Consider the following 19271-nt stretch of genomic DNA (forward strand, 5'->3'; position numbering starts at 1 on the left):
GCTCCTTCAAAAATAGGATTTTCTCTGCTTTTCATCCAGCGTTTGAATGTTTAATGTGGTTTCTGGGTAAAATACAGTCAATGTGAAAACGAAAGGGAAGTATTTGCATTAGTAACCTCAGAACCTCACTTTTATTTTATTTATTTTTACAACTCTTTCCTTCCCCCCAGTCTCCCTTGCAGTGTCTTTACTTTCCCTCTCCAGACTCATTCACTGGTCTCTGGAGTAGCAACTTGTCCCGCACACTGCCCAACATTCTACCTCCCTGAGCGCCCTGTTTTAGGTCAACAATTCCCATTTTATCCACTGTGTGGTCTTTAAAACACCATCGTTCCCTTCTTAACATTCTTTTCCTGTCCCTGTCTGCCTTAATGTTCAGGGAAATACCACAGGATATGTTACATTCTCCCTCACCAGTCTTTTGTCCACCTTACAATCATGGGCCAGGTCCCTCACTCCCCAGATGAAGCTTCTCGTGGACATTCAGGATTGCCTGCCAACGTGTGATCACTGTTACTTCCTTTGTGAATGGTAAAAACAAGACACCAATTGCCAGATATCCGGTGTGAGCTGTATATTTGTATAGTGAAATCGGCGCAAGAGACTAACTGCACCTGTGTTGCATTTCTGCTCCACCTTCATTAATAGGCTTCTCTATTATTCAGCTACTTCACCGTGTGTACAACTATGTCAGTCATACACACAGCTTATATATACTTATAGCCATTGACAGTGCCCTTGGTGCTGTGTACAAGACCCAGAGGAAGACATCCCTGCCCCAAGGAGCTTATAGTTGAGGGGCTATATCTGGCCACCATCACTTGTACTGGTCTGGAAGCAATACCCTTGCTCACACTGAGTAGAACCTTGCTCCACAAATAACCCCATTGATTTTGGTGGGACTAATCATGGTAGAAATTACTTGTCAGCATGAATAAATGGATCTACCTAGTAGTGCCACCGAGTAGTGTTTTAATTTTCAAACAGGACTTGTTTCGTAGTTTTAGAGAATTTAAGGCCAGAAGGGACCATTAGATCCTCTAGTCTGGCCTCCTGTATAACACAGCCACTAAACGTCACCCAGTTACCCCTTTATTGAGCCCAAAGACTTCAGTTAGACCAATGCAATTCAGTCCTCAGGAGAACTGTATGTCACAGGCAGAGAACAGGAGAGATCGAGGTGCCACCAAGCCCTGAGGAATTAAGTGAGACATGCCCAGATGACCCCAGCAGGCAATTCACACCCCACGCTGCAGATGAAGGTGAAAGGCCCCACAGTCCCAGCCCATCTGAACTAAGGGGGGAATTCTTTCTTGATCCCAAATCCGTCCATCAGCATTATGCTGAGCATGTGGGCAACACACGTCAGCCAGGCACCTAGAAAGAGGATTTTCTGTACCATCTCAGAGCACTGGGCCACCTAGCTGGAGTCCCACGTCCAGCTCTGGCCAGTCTCTGATGCTTCAGAAAAAGGTGGAAAAATAAACATCACCAGCATAGGTCTGGCCAGATGTGAATCAGGGGGAAATTTTCCTTCCTGATCTCTGCGTGCGGTTAGTAAGGGAGGCAGAATCTGTCTCTAAATAGAATGTCTTATTTATAGGCTGCACCGGATTAGTATGATTTTCCCATGGGATCCAAAGGTAATATAATTAATTACACATTCTCTGGTTTTGTACACGTTGTTTTAAGGACATAGAGAGGCACAATTATGCTTAATAAAAGGTGCGGCCTCTAAATGGAGCCGTACGGTGCTGTGTATGTATAGACAGACTTTTATATATAAAAATTTATAGAGGGGTGTGTGTGTGTGTGTGTATATAGATAGACATACATGTTCCGAGATGTAAAATAAATAGTGGATGACTTTTTTTTTTCCTTACTTTTTCCAGAGGGTTGGATAGTCTCATCCAATTTGTAATCACAATCCCACTTGAGCTGTTAGCAGTTCCTCTAAACAGGGATTTGGTCTGTTTAGGCTGCCTGTCCAGCTAACGAGCAGATGGTTTTTGTTACTGGGTAGTATTTCAAAGGGAAGGGGTTTTCTCTTGCTTTAGTACCCCTATTGTTGTGTTTTATTAAATTATGACATTCTGACGCTTGGAACACGTGAACTGTTCCGTTCCCCCGCAGGAGGAATCTGGGAGAAGGGTTTTTCTTTCCTTTTTGTGTCGGCTTAGATTGCAATGATTATGAAACCCAAGCAGCACTGACTAGAGTCAGGTACTGAGAGGGACCACGGACTCTCTAGTGGATAGGGCATGGTGCTGGACATCAGGATATCTAGGATCTGCTCTGGACTATGCTGCTGGCTTGTCTTGCATGAGTCACTGCTCCTTTCTCTTCTTCATCTTTCTCTCCCACCCTTTGTCTGCCTCGTCTCTTTAGACTGAGATCTCTTCAGGTCAATGCCTGTCTCTCACTAGGTATAGGTACAGCACCTGAGATACTGGGGCCATGATCTCCATTGGCGCCTTGTGGTGTTACTGTAATACAGATAATAAGTACAAAGATGCGAGCGGCTTTGTGAGCGTCCTCCAGACAGCCAGACCTGAGCTTTCAGAATTTGATAGATTGCTGTAAAGGCTTCTCTTAGGCCAGCTAGCTCAGCCCCCTTTGTATGTAAGAGCCCATTTGACTGGTCTTTAGAGGCTCTGGCAATATTTTTATAGATAAGATCTTGCCAGGTTAGCTACTCCTCCTCCTAACTTCCAGGTCTCTGTGCAATGGGACATCAGTCGCACAGATGGAATCTACATCAGTGGCCAGAGACTAGTCCATTAACCCTCAGTGTCAGAAATCCTGACATTTCATATGTGTGCATGGTCACCTTCCATTTTTCAACTGGCCAAAATTGTGCATTGCCTGAAATTTCCTCCTTTAAAGGCAAACACAGTGTAGTAATCATGTGAGGGAGCTGATCTTTCTCCTTGGGTCCCTCAGACCGAGAGGATCCATCCCAGTTGCTTGTCTGATTCCCCCTCTTTGTCCTGCGCTACATTGTTGTGCCTCATTTTAAGTCTTCTTTTCTTTGCAGCCCAATGACCCGGTAACCAACATATGCCAAGCGGCAGATAAACAGCTCTTCACCTTGGTGGAATGGGCAAAGAGAATTCCCCATTTTTCAGAACTGCCGTTGGATGACCAGGTCATCTTACTCAGAGCAGGTAAGAGGGATATCTTAGTGAGGAAGATCTCAACAGGGCTGGTCGGTGTAGGTGGGATGCTCTGCCGAGGACAAATGTTATATTTATAGTTAGTACACTACGACCTGAAGGCTACTAGTCACGTCTGCCTTTTAGTCACTGATAATTTAGTTGCCAAGAAGGATTTTAAAAGCCCTAAGAAACACGTCACTGAGCCTGCTCCACAGTGCAGAGCCTGCTGCCAGTCAGCCCGAGAATCACCCCATTTCATCTTTTGAGAGGCAAGCGTATCAGAAGTTGGATGGGTTGTTGAAATCTGAAGGAACCATGTAATATCTTCCCCGCTCACAGAGACTTGAAAGAGAACTGCCAGATTTCACAAAAATAAAATGTGTGATCAAAATTAAAAACAGAAATGGGGGGGGGGGGAATGGAAATCACCCATCCTTTGCCACCCACAAAGATAAAAATACAATTCTCCAGGCTCATTCTGAATTGCCTCTCCCTGCAGAGGAACTAGTGGGGGCGGGCTAAAAGCAGTGAGTGGTTAAAAATGCCGTCTTCCCCCTGTGCAGATTTCAGACCAAATGCTGGAAGGTATGCACAGAAAACAGAAGGAGTGAGAATCCAAAACTAAAACTTGACAGGTGCGGGTTTGGACATGAAACTGTTTGCATAGCTCTGATTGTCAGATAAGGTAAATACAGCTGATTTAAAAGGGATTGGCCTGTCATCACAGAATATTGTGCCTGCATATTCAAAGTGGATGGATACATTATCTTATTAAAAGCGCCTGCAGCAAATGGCAAGGTTGATATTAAGGAAGAAATTACCCTGAAACCCAGCCATAACTCATAGCTCTGTACTTCACAATGAAAAAGTGTTACTGTTTAGAAAGTAAGAAATCAAGGCTCTGTTTGGTGCACCGGTGAGTTACAGCACTGCATGGGGTGCTGTTAATGGTTAAGGCACCGGACTAAGACGCTGGAGATCTGGGTTCAGTTTCTGGCTCTGTTGCAGACTTCCTGTGTGACCTTGGGCGAGTCACTTAGGCTCAGATCATCAAAAATATTTAGGTGCCAAACACCCATTGAAATCAGTCTCTATGCCTCGGTTGCCCATCTGTAAAATGGAGATAATAATACTTCCTTTGTTTGCCTTTCTACTTACATTGTAAATTACGTAAGGCAGGGCCTGTCTTACTTTCTTACCTCTTAATTTCATTGGAATTTAATTGGATTGGCATAGGAAGTCATCGGTTTCATCTGTTGGTTACAGCAGTGGTCTGGGAGTCAGGACTCCTGGGTTCTATTCCCAGGTCTGCCACTCGCTATGACCTAGGGCAAGTCGTATAACCTCCTTTGTGCTCCAGCTGACCCATCAGTAATAATACTTCCCCTAATTTCCAGGAGTGTTCTGAGGATCAGTAAATCAGTGTTTGCAAAGCACTTGCAGGGCCTTCTATGAAAAATGCAAAAAGCTTTATTTTAAAAAAGCATCTCTAAAGCCTCCTGGTAGAAAAGTATTTGTAAAAACAATCTTTATGGAAATGGATCTTCAAAGTGAGAACTTTGTGAGAAAAAACCATAGAGGGAGAATGATTGATTGAATCCAAACAAAAATCAATATTCCATGTATTTTAAAAAAATCATGACAACAGTTCTCAGTTTTGTAAAAAATAAAATAAAATGAACAAAACCCAAATTTGAGGCCTAAATTACTTGATGTTGTCCCTGTAATTTTGTTGGTATTGCCTTGTAAGCATGAGCATGGGAATGAGTGACAGGGAATGGATCAATTGATGATTTTCTGTTCATTCCCTCTGGGGCACCTGGCACTGGCCACTGTTGGAAGACAGGAGACTGGGCTAGATGGACCTTTGGTCTGACCCAGTAGGGCTGTTCTTATGTTCAAACAGTTGCATGATTCTCACTCATTTCAACTATAGGCTGGTGTAAATCTGGAGTGACACCTTCAAAGTTAACGGCTTGTAAGTGTGATCAGCGTCAGGTCCATTTTCTGTGAATGTTCTTACCCTACCCCCGCATTTTTTTGCTGTCAATCTGTATTGACTTTCCCGGTTCAAACTCTTAATTCTCTAAGGCTGCCTTGTAAAATTTACCAGCTTGGGTGAGTCAAATTTTACGAGGGCTACTCCAACTCCATAGCACCTTAGAAATGTAGGTTCCATCATTGCTTTGACCTTTAGCGTTGTTTTCATGTCTCCTAACAATGTGCCCAAGAGGCTGACGCTACCGAGGAAGGCAAAGTGCCAGGACCTGGAAAAGCAGTGCCAGGAACAACTCCGACAGAGAATCAGAATCCAAGTGTCTCTATCAAGTGGGGCCTCAGATAACCTCCCTAAAGTCTTTTAACTAGTGGCTTTATCTATTATTGAGTGCAGAGAGAGGCCTGCTGAGAACAGCTGCTTATGAAATATTTAAGTATTAAAATTTAGCTAAGAGCGTCGGTCGGATTCATCCATGCATCCTCTGTGGCAAAATAAATGGAACTCGCATCTTCTGAGGAGCAGGAGCTAGACGGGTCCTCAATCAGTCGTGCCATGTAATCTTTAATCATTTAAAATCCGCCCTCTTAGAACTTTCTCAAGGGGAAGAAAAAAAACCTCAAGTTTTTAAACCTGCTTTCATGTTATTTTTTCCGTTCCAAGTCTGAATTACAGTTGAGATGATTAAGATAATCTGAGGTGGTCCTGCAGCTTAGACAGTGGGCTGGCCAAAGGTTCTCTGTTTGGTATGTGAGGCACGAGGGTTTTTTAATGGGACCGAGTGGCTTATTGAAACTCTTGGTGGTGCAGTTAGTTAACACGCTGGCCTCTTCGCTGTCACGTGCCTAGGTTCCTGTTACAAGTGAAACCAGCATGGGCAGTTTTGGGTTTACTTACAGTGAGAAGAACGCTAGTCTTGAGGAGAAGGGATGGTCTTGGGATAAAGCCACTGGGATCCCGGAGGTCTGGGTTCAGATGTGATCCTAGGATGTATCTGGAGAGAGATTTCCAGTAGAGCTAGGGGGAAGCAGTAATGCCATTGTACAAGGCACTGGTCAGACCTCATCTGGAATATGGCATAAGTTCTGGTTGCCCGTGTTCAAGAAAGTTGAATTCAAACAGGAACAGGTTCAGAGAAGGGCCACTAGCATGATCAGGGGAATGGAGAGCTCATCTCACGAGAGGAGACTGAAAGAGCTTGGCTTGTTTAGCCTAGCATAAAGAAGGCTGAGCCAGGATCTGATTGCTCTCTATAAATACATGGTGGAAGAAGAGCTATGTAACATAAACAACAGTGTTGGCACAAGAACAAATGAGGATAAACTAGCCACGAATCAAATGTAGCTGGAAATCAGAAGGTTTCAAACCATCAGAGGAGTGGGGGTTCTAGAGTAGCCTACAAACAAGAATTAGGGAGGAAAAGAACCCTAACTCACCCAAGTTCGATAGGTTTATGAACAGGGTGATAACCAGCGATTGCCTGCAATAGTAGGGCACTGGACTTGATGACCCAGGAGGTCCCTTCCAATCCCATGTTCCTAATTCGCAGCTCTTCCACAGACTTCTTGTGTGATGTTGGGTAAACTACATAATCTGTGTGCCTCAGTTGCATCTCTCATCTGCAAAATGGGGATAATACTACTTTATTTTTTCCCCATTCTTTGTCTCATCTGTTTAGATTGTAAGCTCTTTGGGGCAGGGACTGTGTTTTAATATGTGTGTGTACAGTAGTCCCCATAAATGGATACCTCACGTGAGTTGGATCCTCTAGGTGCTAAAGACAAATAAGTAAGGCTAAGCTGATTATCTGAAATTTCTCCTTCTTTGAAATAATAATGCAGATGTCGTCTGACCTCACAAAACCATCACACACACAAAACCGCTCATGCATGGTGGGTGCACTCCTGGCTTTGAGAGGCCCAGGACTGGAATAGCAGGGGAGATGCTAGAAGCTGGTCTGGCAGCATTGCAGAGCTGTAGGGGAAAATGGCAAGGACTGGCAGGGTGCGGTTGGATGGGGCTGAGATGCATTGGCATTGCCATGTAGGGCCTGCTGAGGACAGGAATAGGAGAAGGGCTGCAAGCCAGCACTGAATTTCACTAATTAAAGCTGTGTGGAAAGTCTGGGTCCGGAACTGCAGAGGATCTGGATGTGATGTGACATAACTACATGGAGGAAGCACACACGACACCTTCCAGCATGATGCCAGTGATTCTCATGCAGTTCACATGCAGTTGTAAAGCATGATTAATGCCTATTCCCTATTCCAGCCCCCATGGCTTGCCCTTGTTCCCTCTTGAGGTATGCAGTGTTGCACACTCTTCTGTAGCTGCTAGATCCCTCCCTGTAGTTAGTCATAGAATCTTCTCTTAATTGGGGTGGAAACATCCTATGGCCATTTAGAAATGGTGGACTTTATCCCATGTATGTCATTCTAATGACATACCTTGTGCATAGCCCGTGATTGCAAAAGTATATAAATATGACAATCCCTAAACAAGCTACTCACCAGCATACCTGGGCGTAATGCTTATTGCTGATATAAGTATCAACCACCAGCAGAAGTTGTTTTCTCCAGGACGTCTCCCAGACATGCCTTCCATGGAATGGGGGAGGGGGGCGGTTAATAGAGAAGAATTTCTTCTGTGGCTGTTTTGCTTTTCCAGCTTATTGACATGTTGCTGCAGTTCATCCGGGTGCCAACAGAGGGCAATACACACCTCTCTTTGGAAACGGGCTTGTCTACTGATTAGCATGTAAATTACAGTGACTGGAGGTGGGACTAGAATTTGAGTCTCCAGCTTTCACCAATAGGTGGCTCTGTCAGATGAGGAATCAGATACTTTGCACTTCTCTAGCTCCTTTCACCTGAGATTCTCAAAGCAATGTACAAACATCAAGTAAGCCTCCCCCCTTCTTTGTGAGGTAGGTCAGGGTTGTTAGCCCGGTTTTACAGATGAGAAAACCGAGGCACACAAGATGAAGTGACTTATCCAAGGTCACATAGCAAGTCAATGGCAGAGCCAAGCAATTGCATCACAGAGTCCTGGCTCCCAGTTCTCCTAGCGGACCCATCTTTTCTTATCCATCCTGGATGTTTCCAAGGCACACATCGGTAGAGCATGTCAAGAGATTCCGGAATTTTGATATTTTGATGAAAATTTGAATGTGGAAATTTGGGGATATTTTTTTAATGAAATCCCCCCCCCCCCAACACACACACACACACACACATATATTTTTTAACCAGCTGTAGCTATCCCCTTAGTATCTAAGCACAGAAGGTATAATATATATACACATGACTTATGAGGAGAGGCTGAGGGAACTGGGATTGTTTAGTCTGCAGAAGAGAAGAATGAGGGGGGATTTGATAGCTGCTTTCAACTACCTGAGAGGTGGTTCCAGAGAGGATGGTTCTAGACTATTCTCAGTGGTAGAAGAGGACAGGACAAGGAGTAATGGTCTCAAGTTGCAGTGGGGGAGGTTTAAGTTGGATATTAGGAAAAACTTTTTCACTAGGAGGGTGGTGAAACACTGGAATGCGTTACCTAGGGAGGTGGTAGAATCTCCTTCCTTAGAAGTTTTTAAGGTCAGGCTTGACAAAGCCCTTGCTGGGATGATTTAATTGGGGATTGGTCCTGCTTTGAGCAGGGGGTTGGACTAGATGACCTCCTGAGGTCCCTTCCAACCCTGATATTCTATGATTCTATGATTCTATATACCTTCACAGATGCCTGACTTCCAGTGACAACTTCTAATAAGACAAGCACCTACACTTTAAAGAAATAAAACAACATGGAAAACATTATTTATTTGTGTTGGAATAATGTCTGGTGGCCCCAGTTATCGACCTGGGCCCCATTGTGCTAGGCACTGTACAAACCCAGAGCAAGGAGATGGTACCTGCCCTGAAGAGCTTTGCAGTCTAAGCAGAGGACCGAAACAGACAATATCCCCAACAGTTTTCAGAAGCACGCATTTGAATCACAGGCTCTTAGCTCCTTTGCATGTTATTGCTTGGAAACAACTTTAGTAGTAGCTCCTTATTGGACACATGTCATGGGTATTAGGCTACATTAGGTATGTGTAGTTACACACACATACACAGGTCAATTGCTGTCTGTACAGAGAAACCTTGGGGAGGGGAATTACTTGCTCTAATGCGAGCATTTTGTTTGTAGAGGACATGGCCTCTGTTACCTAATGTCTACCTAATAGGTTTGTTTAAAAATCTTTTTACTGCTTCTTCCCATAGTTTCCCCTCCGACAACCGGGAAAGGGATCTTTCCATAGACTATTTGGCATCTAACTTGGGATTCCTGCAACAGGGGTGGCTCCCAAAGAAAACCGGGTGGGGCCAAGACCCGTTCTGCAATGACCCCTCCTCGATTCTTGGAGCAGGCTAGTGCCTGGGAGGTGGCGTTACTGATTCCGAAAGCCGTAGGGGAGCCATTGGTATTAACCATCATCCTTCGTTGTTTCTTCTCTCCAGGCTGGAATGAGCTTCTAATCGCCTCCTTCTCCCACCGTTCCATAGCTGTGAAAGACGGGATTCTCCTGGCCACTGGCCTCCATGTGCATCGGAACAGCGCTCACAGTGCAGGAGTCGGCGCCATCTTTGATAGGTGGGTGCTGATGCCAGGTGTTGTGGAAGGGTTCTAGGCTGAGGTGCATTGGCAGAGCCCTGGGCAGGGGAGCCTGGAATAGCAGTGAGTGCCGCGGGTCTGGGCTATGGTTTGTTGGCAGAGCTGTGACATGGGGGTTTGGTTTGAGGGGATGGGACTGATGGCCAGGATTGGGATGTGTTGGCCGTGCTATGCATATGGAAACTTGCCATCCACGTCGGTCCAGGCTGCAACCTCAAGTCTCTCCTTTTAAACGCACAGAAACGTCCACCTAGGAATAATGTGTGAGCTGCTCACCCAAAGCAAATTAATACATCTTTCATGGGGGCCAGCTGGCTCTAATGCCATGAAGAGGATGCTTGTTTATTGTGCTTTTCATCTTTAATTGGACCAAAATATTTGATTTTCACTCTGAACGACATAAAAGCACCAAAAATACCCAGCTGGTGCCACGCTCCTGCTCTTAAGGCGCATTTAATCCACTGCTTTGGCAAAGCTTTTTAACGTGAGCCTTCCCTACTGTCTGACCCAGTTATTACTCAGAATACCACTCACATTGTGACTGCATCATCTGCCCTTGATAATTCTCAGAGATAGCTGGGTTACGACCAAGGGACGTCTCATCCTCTTTGCCTCCTTCCGTCCCTCTTCTGAGCTGGGTGACAATATTCATTTCCTGTGAGGTCATAGGAGTGGGATCCTGACTTCACTGCAGGATCTCACAGGAAAAGCTGAGCAAACACACCTGCAATAAGAGGAAAGGGAACAATAAAAATTACCAGCGGAGGAAATTGCTTTTGGATACCTGGCTTTTTTACTTTTTAGCCTTTCTCCAGTGTCAGAGCCCCTTACTAAATTCGCTCTGAAGATAGTCTTTATGGTCCTCACTATGTCTCTCAGGAACCGTAGGCACCCACCTTGGATTATGTTTGTGCAACAGGAGAATGAGAGAAGGGATCAGGGGGGCAAATCTTCAGCAGGCACATATTGGCACTGTTCCATGGACTTCAATAGACCTACTCCAGATTACATCAGTTGAGAGGCTGGGCCAGGATTTTTTTTTTTTTTCATGCTGATCCCATGGAATTTTTTGTCTCCCTGCAGAGTACTGACAGAACTCGTGTCAAAAATGCGAGACATGCAGATGGACAAGACGGAGCTGGGCTGCCTGCGAGCCATTGTCCTCTTCAACCCTGGTACATTCAGATGCTCTGTCTTAATCTCCCAATTTTGGCTTGGCTGGGGCTCTGTTCTTTTGGCTCTTTCTTTTATTGACAGTAAAATGCTACTGCAAATCACTCTAGGCACCAAACACAATGAGAGCCAGGCGAAAGAGAAGAGACAGAAAACCAAGGGGGAGTGCCAAGGATGGGAGTGTGTGATGCTATAAATATGCCTGTTTACGCTATCAGTGTATTATGTGTAGTCCCCCCTTCCATCTAGGGCTGGTGTAGGTAAAGCCTAGAGAAATAGCCATAATCACATCTTAAATCTACCTATTCTAAAGTGAATATAATATTTTGTTGTCAGACTAAGGGGCATTTCCTCCTGGGGAGAAGGAAACATTACAGATATTAGGATTCTCTTGTAGGCGCAGGGTAGCTAGGAATTGAGCTTAGCACAGCGCAAAAGCTAGCTGATACCACTTCTTCGGAAGATTGCTTGGACCATATTTAGTCACAAGGGTTTTCCTAGTTGCGTCCAACAGGCCAGATTCTCAGATGGTGTTAATGGGCAGTGCTGAACTGATCTTCAGGGAGTCCTGCACCGTTTTATGCCAGCAGCCCAACAAAGGCAAAATGATCTGAGATTTCAGAAAGTCAAAGCTGTTCTGTTATCTCCAAACAGGTTCAAAAGTGGATTGAAACTAGAGAACTACTTTGTAGCTGCCTTCTAAAAAAGGATGTTTCCAAGGCAAGACTAAAATAGTGGCCAGTGTTAATTATTCTTGATTCCATATAGCGCCCAACACTCTCTAGAAAACTTAGTAACTGAATCCATGTGAAATGCTCGTATAGCAGCTGGATAGGGAGTATTATACAACCCCTCACTAGGCCACAATTGTTGGATTTTGTGAGAACCAGCACCACACACACACACAGGGCTCATCAGATTAAGATGATTTATCCCTAACAAAACAACTCTGAGGATGGCATTTCTCCATGTAACTAACACGCCACTAGCTGCGTGTTCCAGCAGACCTTGATGATCGTTGGTGGTAGTTTTCTCATTAACCATCAGTAATTTGGGAATGACCATGTCTGGCAAAAGAGAAAGTCTTAGAGAGGTTCCCATGACACATTTGCTCGAGGATATCATTGGATTGATATCCTCTTGGGAGTCCTTTCAGCCTTCCAAAAAAGTGGACAAGGGCCCAGATTTTTAAAAGCAATTAGCCATTGGTTCACTCAGCATTGCAACACTGAGCTAGGAGCCTCAGTCTCATTCAAAGTCAATAGGATTTAGGCTCCTAAATACCTAAGTTGCATTTGAAAGGAGATTTAGGCTTCTAAGTGACTTAGGCCTTGCTGTGCAGAAGGTGTGGGATTGTCAAAGGGATCAGCTAGGGAATGTAGATACTTACCAAGTCCCATAGGGAGCTGCCAAAAAAAGGGCTTTCTTTTGGCCCTGCTGCTGTGGTTTGCATTTGGGAAAAACCACAAGTCAGTGGCTTGAGGGGAGCTTAAATCTTTTTGATGAGGGCTCGTAATCGCTGGAGTGAACCAAAGTGCTGGATTTGAGATGCTCAGAGTGGGCAGGATAGAACCTTAGTCAGGCAAAGCAAATCCTACAGCTGATTATCTGTCCAGCAGCCATCGTCAGACGCACAATCGCTTGAGCTCTCCCAGAACCCACTGAACTGATGCACAAAGGGGCTGGGATTCCGATCGCAGGTTTTAGGGATGAATACGGCAGCACAGCACAATAGATAAATCGAAGGGGATAAAGCCAAATCTGAGATTAGTCAGCATAACTGGATTTGTCCGAGTAGGAAATATTTGAGTGTAACTCTGCCATGTTTGTTTGTTTTTTTTTAAACCCTTTCAAGATATTTTAATTTACTCTTGCAATCCAGATCGGTAGCCACCACAAGTTGCCACCCTCCGATGGCAATTCAGTGGCCTGTATGAAATGAGATCGGTGGTCTCAGACCAGTTCCCTTGTGTCCATGGTGCAAAAACCACTAGCAGCATAGCTGGTGCTAACTGTCCCCCTTGTTGGCAGCCTCTGCCAGGAGGCCAAGGCTTAAAATGGCCCTGCTCCTCTCTTGTCCCCTAACTACAGGGTTCCTGTCACATGAGGGTTGAGTCCCGTGGCTCCGGGGATTGAGGAATGGAGCGGAGAATCTGTTGCTTCCCATCCAGGCCAGCTCTGGAGTGGCTGACCCTTATTGCTTTTGAGTTAGGGCAATCAAAATCCAATTCCCAGTGTGCAAAATCCACCAGGAGCTGTACAGCTGGCCCCTTTAATGACAGTCTCAGCAAAGAGACCAGGGATTAAATCAACGCGGAGAACAAACTCCCCCTCTGGCTTGTAGAGAGCTGGCAGGGTTGACACAAGTGCTGTATCCGTCCTGAGGATGTAACTAGCACACTAGCTCCAGAGCTGTTCTTTGTAGCTCTTTCTTACAGGGGATTAATTGGGCTGCGGTAGAAACAATAGATGGCCTCCTAACTCCCCTCCCCACTCCTCGCTCGCAGCGTAAAAGCAGGCACAGTTGGCCCATGAAGGCCATCAGTTCCTGTTTCCATCCCCTGTCTAGTTCTCTGGCTCTCTCCCTTCATCCAGCTAGCTGGTTTCCTGGGCCAGAAGGGGACGCTGATTTCCCAAATGGGGAGAGACGCTCAACCATTGCCTGACTTGAGTTCCGTTGCTTGTGAAAGAAGCTGGGGAATGAAAGCACTATCAAAACAGGTCTCCCTCCCCGTCCCCTGCAGCACACTGCTCGTCAGTGCTGTACCACAACCCTGGCCTGGACAGGGGGGCCCTCCATTCTAGGGTTGCAGAGCAATTTGGTCTCCATTTCCATTCTGCTCTCGGCCTTTGTGCTGAGCCAGCCAACAACCTGACTGCTGGGAGCTAAACTGAGATAAACACCCTCCCCCATCAGCCCCGACTCATTTCACAGCGGGCACCAAACAATCCTCTCCAATTCGGTGCCCCTAAAGTGCTGTTCAGTCACCACCAAATTAGGCCAGAATCAAACCAGTGACCGGAGACATCCATTCCCCTTAGCTGGCCATTAGGGGACGGCTCTGGATGTACGCGGCCCACCAGTTGATACTCCTCACTCATCTATTGTCTCCATCCTGGAAATGTCCAACGAGCTCCAAAATGTGCCTTCGTCTCAGCTAAGGGTCCTTGCTGTGTTTCAGACTCGAAAGGACTCTCCAACCCCGCTGAGGTGGAGGCTTTGCGTGAGAAGGTGTACGCGTCACTAGAGGCATACTGCAAACACAAATACCCCGACCAGCCTGGAAGGTGAGTGTCTGAGCATGGATGCCTGCCATGGGCAGGGCTGGCACCAAGCTCCTGTTCTTTGCTACTAGACAAGACCTGTCTGCAGTGCCATCCAAAAGCTGCTCCTGGGGAAGGGTTACAAGAAGTGTCGTCCCCTCCCCATTCCAAGTAATAACAACACTATGCACTTACTGGAAGCAGTGCCTTTTGTCTGGGGAACACAGACTCTTTACAAGACTTAAGATTTGCAAGAATCATAGAGGTAGGTAATGTGAACCTTTTATAGATGAGTAAGTGGAGTCTGAGAGCTACATTTCCCGGCTGGTATAAGTGGAGGCAACACGGTTGAAGCTAAACCGTTAATTTTGCCCTGCTTGATCAATGGAGCCTCACAAGCCCCCCACTATGAAGTGCAGAAGTGTCACCACCCCCGTTTTACTGAATGGCCAATGGAGGCAGAGAGAAGTGATGCAACTTGCACAAGGTCACGCAGTGAGTCGGTGCCGGGAAAAGAACCATTGTGTTCCTTCTGATCCCCTACTGTAGCCACTAGAAACACATAGCAATGGGATGAGTGCACCCCAGGGGAAACCACCAAGAATAAACCACCAAAAAACAAGACACACACGGAGTTAATTTTCAGTGGCACATGAGCATCACTGCTGGGAAGCGAAAGCCTCAGTTGAAGCTCCGCCTTTCTCTCTCCCCCAACCCCAATCCAGCTGGGTACAGGAGGTGAAATTCACAATGCTTTCCTGGATCATTCCAGAATTGAGTGGGCGCATTTTCCCAGTCACAGCTTGGTGTTGGCAACTTCCAGCTAAGATATGGTCAGGAACAAAATGAAGGAACGCATTGTGAATTGCCTGTTGGTACAAGTCAGTTAAGGAATGTGTATATCAGTAAAAATGGCAAAATAGTGTAGAAATTTGGATTCACATCTCATCTGGCTTTCTGGGCTTCCTTTGCTGGACAGTAGAAAAAAATGGATCCTCTTACAACAGTAACTGATTAATGCAACGATTGAGAGCCATTGTGCCAACCCAAAATTGCTTTGAGGTTGCAATGTTCTAGACTTCAATATCAAAAGTCAAAGTCGGCCCTGAGCCAGGGATGGCTCATCAGGCTGATGCGGTTTAAGACACATCAGTTTCCATAGCCAGTAGTACGCAAGTGAGCAAAGTGGCAAGCATTATGTCTGACCACCTTTGACTACCCTAACCTAATGGATCACCTACCCATTTTGCAGCTGGGTAAACAAGAGGCACCCTTTCAGTGTGCGATCAAACAAGGCTCAGACCCATGGCTGCTGGGAGTGTAATCAAGCAGTGTTTTATAAGATCGTTAGAATGGGCTAAAAAATAGTGTGAATATTATTGCCTGCCCTGTTTGGTTTGGAGGATGGTGGGAGGTGGGTTGGCAACCTTGAAGAAAAGGACAGGAAAGGTTGGTTGAAGCCCAGAAAATCCCATGCAACTCACCTAAGTTTTGGATCCTCTTGCCAGCTCTGAAGCCAACTCAGGTTCATGTAAATATCACCTTTCGAGTAAATCTGGACCCAATTTTGACTGAACTTTTGTAGTAATTTTCAAAAGATCTCAACTCCCATTTGGGTTTGAAATAAGTGGTCAGCCATAATTGCCACAATGGGAGCTGCCTTAGAAAATCAGGCCCTCTTCCTCAGCAATGGACTGACCCAAACCCCCAGATGCAAACATCCTTGTCTTTGGAGAGGTGTGCAAAATCCACATTGAACTTTCCAGCCTGTGCTCATCACTACTCCTTTGTTTGCACTTCAGATCTGGGCAGACTTCATGGGAGCGGGGTGGGATTCAGAGTTGCGACCAAGTTTTGCTCTGAGTTTCTGGATTCATTGGAACCTGAGATTTGGGAGGTGTGAACCTACCTGGATCGAAACCAAAGCAAATATTCTCAGAAAACCCTGTAAAGCAAGGTCACCCCATTTCACTTAGCTCTGTTCCAAAACCCATGAAGATCTAAATGGCTTTGACACAGCTGGACTAAGGTGTGAGGACTCCACTGGAGATCTCTCTGCTCTGAGGACTACGCTAGTGATCACCGTGAAATGGAAGGAAATATTCAATGTATCAGATGACCGATACCGTAGTCCAGTGGACGGGAGTCCTGGGTTCTATTCCTAAATAGGGCGGAAGAATCCCATGCACTGCTATAGGCTGGGGACTGACTGGCCAAGTGGCAGTTCTGCAGAAAAGGACCTGGGGATTACAGTGGACGAGAAGCTGGATATGAGTCAGCAGCGTGCCCTTGTTGCCAAGAAGGCTAACGGCATATTGGGCTGCATTAGTAGGAGCATTGCCAGGAGATCGAGGGAAGTGATTATTCCCCTCTATTCTGCACTGGTGAGGCCACACCTGGAGTATTGCGTCCAGTTTTCGGCCCCCCACTACAGAAAGGTTGTGGACAAATTGGAGAGAGTCCAGCGGAGGGCAACAGAAATGATGAGGGGGCTGGGGCACATGACTTATGTGGAGAGGCTGAGGGAACTGGGCTCATTTAGTCTGCAGAAGAGAAGAGTGACGGAGGATTTGATAGCAGCCTTCAACTACCTGAAGGGGGGTTCCAAAGAGGATGGAGCTTGGCTGTTCTCAATGGTGGCAGATGACAGAACAAGGAGCAATGGTCTCAAGTTGCTGTGTGGGAGGTCCAGGTTGGATATTTGGAAACACTATTTCAGTAGAAGGGTGGTGAAACACTGGAATGGGCTACCTAGGGAGGTGGTGGAATCTCCATCCTTTGAGGTTTTTAAGGCCCAGCTTGATAAAGCCCTGGCTGGGATGATTTAGTTGGTGTTGGTCCTGCTTTGAGCGGGGGGTTGGACTAGATGACCTCCTGAGGTCTCTTCCAACCCTAAAAATAAAAAAATAAACTTTTTTTTTAAAAAATGACACAATGTGATTCCCATCTGGGGTCAGGAAGAAATTCCTCCCCTGGTAGAACAATGGACAGTTGAATTCTTTGTGGGCGATTTACTGGATCATCTCACAGTAGGCACTGCCAGCGACTAGACAGTCCACTGGTGAGTTTCAGATGCCCTTCCTGCAAGACTATGAATAAATATTGTACTCTAGGAACTGGGGGCTCACAAGAATAGTGTAAATGCTCGTGCACCAAATAAGCAACTCCTTCACAACAGCCAGGCTAAGGGAAACGTTCCAAGGCCAAACATAACTGAGCCCCAGCCTCCTTGTGCTGCTCTAGCAGGGAGGGCTTGGTGTGTACGTGACACGAAGCAGCCTCACACAATCAGCTCCCTTCTCTCCTGGCCCAGCCCCAGCTCTGGTGCATTGCACGGTGGGCTGGTTATCTCATGGTTAAATGTATCCGAAGGCTGCAACCATCATCTGGTTTGGTTTAGAGTGAAATTTCCTGGATGGGATGGCAGGTCTGATTTGTTTTTTCTGGCCCTTGTCCCACTGCTCTTTCCAGCTCAGCAAATATATACACACACACACGAGCACACAGTCCTTGTCCTCCCCCCCAACACACACACACTCCTTTCCCTGGCCCAGCTCCAGCCTTGAAACTGCGTTGCTTATTTTGAAGCCCTGCTTGCATGGGGACAATACAAATAAATAAATAAAGACATTCTCTATTATTAATAGGAATTTTTTAAAAACATTCATCCAAAGCACAACGGTGTGTAGCGGGGTGGGGGAAGGGGGAGCCAAATGAGCTGAGCAGAGATCTCATGGAGCCGCTGTGGCGGTGGGGGTGGAGAAGGGTCTCTGGAGAGACAGTTCTGCATCTGCGCCCTATGCAATTCCTAGCTCATTGGGCCTGAGCCTATTAACCCAAAGGAACAGGAATTGCAGGTGAGTCCCATTGTTTGCCCTGGGGTCAAAATCCACATCACATTGAGAAGCCATATTGCAGCTAAAGAGAGCTCCTGGCCTCCTCTCTTCACTCTGGATCACTGGTGCCTGGAGTGTATTCCCCACCAGCTGGCTCCTCTCCACTGGACTCTCGATTCAGGGCAGGCAGAGCACAGCCTTCCCCAGAGCTGCTGGCCAGCCTTGTGGGCGACGGTGGGGGGTGGGGGAGGTCCTCTCACATCCAGAGTTTTGCTGAAAATCACCAGGGCCTGTCTGTCCCCCACTGCTGGGGAGCTTTTGAGGCCACAGAGCCAGCTCCTTAAACCCGTGATCCTGCTCTGGTTTTGAGTGTCCCTCAGTGCCAAACGCTGTTTGTCCTGTGGTTTGAAAGTCTTTCCCATGAAACATCAAAGCCCTCGTATGTGAATGCAGCACTCGTTGCTTGTCAGCAATTTTTTTAAAGCATCGTGGGCACAACAGGAAAAGCACCTCTGCGGGGCTAAGCTGAGGGAGAGAGCTCCTTTTAGCCGGTGGATAAAGTAGATGGGCAGTTTCCAAAACACCAGCCAAAGAGAAGTGGGAGCTGCTTACCCACCCCAGCGAGAGGAGGAGGGGCTGTGTTTTAACACCTGCCCTGGCACAGTGGAGTCTTTGCCTGGGGGGGCAAGTCTGAGCTCCAACTTCAACCCCTTGCTTGAGAAGATGCTACCATCTTCCATTTGATTCACCCCGGGTATAGTGCCCCTCAGCCCACAGTTCCGCTTTGCCAGCGGGTCCCGAAGGCAGAGAGCAGTTGAAGCAGGGTACCTATCTGGGGATATGTGTGAAGAGTGACTTGTGGCACTGCTGGCTATGGTGAGTTGCCGTATTACTTCATTAAGGGGATGCAGTCAGGCTGAATTCTAGTCAGTTTCATGAAATGAGTAAAAAGGCACCCCAGCCCCCCTGGCTGGTTTCTGTGCTTTTACAGTCACATTTTCCTATATCTAAAGGGGAAAGAAAAGAGGGCCAGATGCTGATGTGTTGTCTCCACTGACTGCTGCCCTGCCGCAATATGTTTCTTCTCTCCCCTACTATTGTGTAAGACTCACACAAACGACAACAGGAAAATGACTTAAATGGCTGTACACAGAGTGCTGCCAAATGCAAACCCAACACCCCAGAGGGAGAGAT

The 19271-nt window shown here is 46.4% G+C and overlaps 1 protein-coding gene across 5 annotated transcripts in view; it reads left to right on the forward strand.

Annotated features, from left to right (window-relative positions):
* The window catches only part of RXRA (retinoid X receptor alpha), a 228856-nt gene that overhangs the window by 199297 nt on the left and 10288 nt on the right, over positions 1-19271 (forward strand). For all 5 annotated transcript variants that reach the window (XM_048823159.2, XM_048823160.2, XM_075120337.1 and 2 more), the window contains 4 exons: positions 3038-3167; positions 9651-9783; positions 10888-10979; positions 14160-14265. In XM_048823159.2, the coding sequence (XP_048679116.1) occupies positions 3038-3167; positions 9651-9783; positions 10888-10979; positions 14160-14265 (461 nt within the window). The remainder of the gene's footprint in view (positions 1-3037; positions 3168-9650; positions 9784-10887; positions 10980-14159; positions 14266-19271) is intronic.

This window comes from Caretta caretta, chromosome 16, assembly GCF_965140235.1.
Source record: "Caretta caretta isolate rCarCar2 chromosome 16, rCarCar1.hap1, whole genome shotgun sequence".
Classification (NCBI taxonomy): Eukaryota; Metazoa; Chordata; order Testudines; family Cheloniidae; genus Caretta; species Caretta caretta.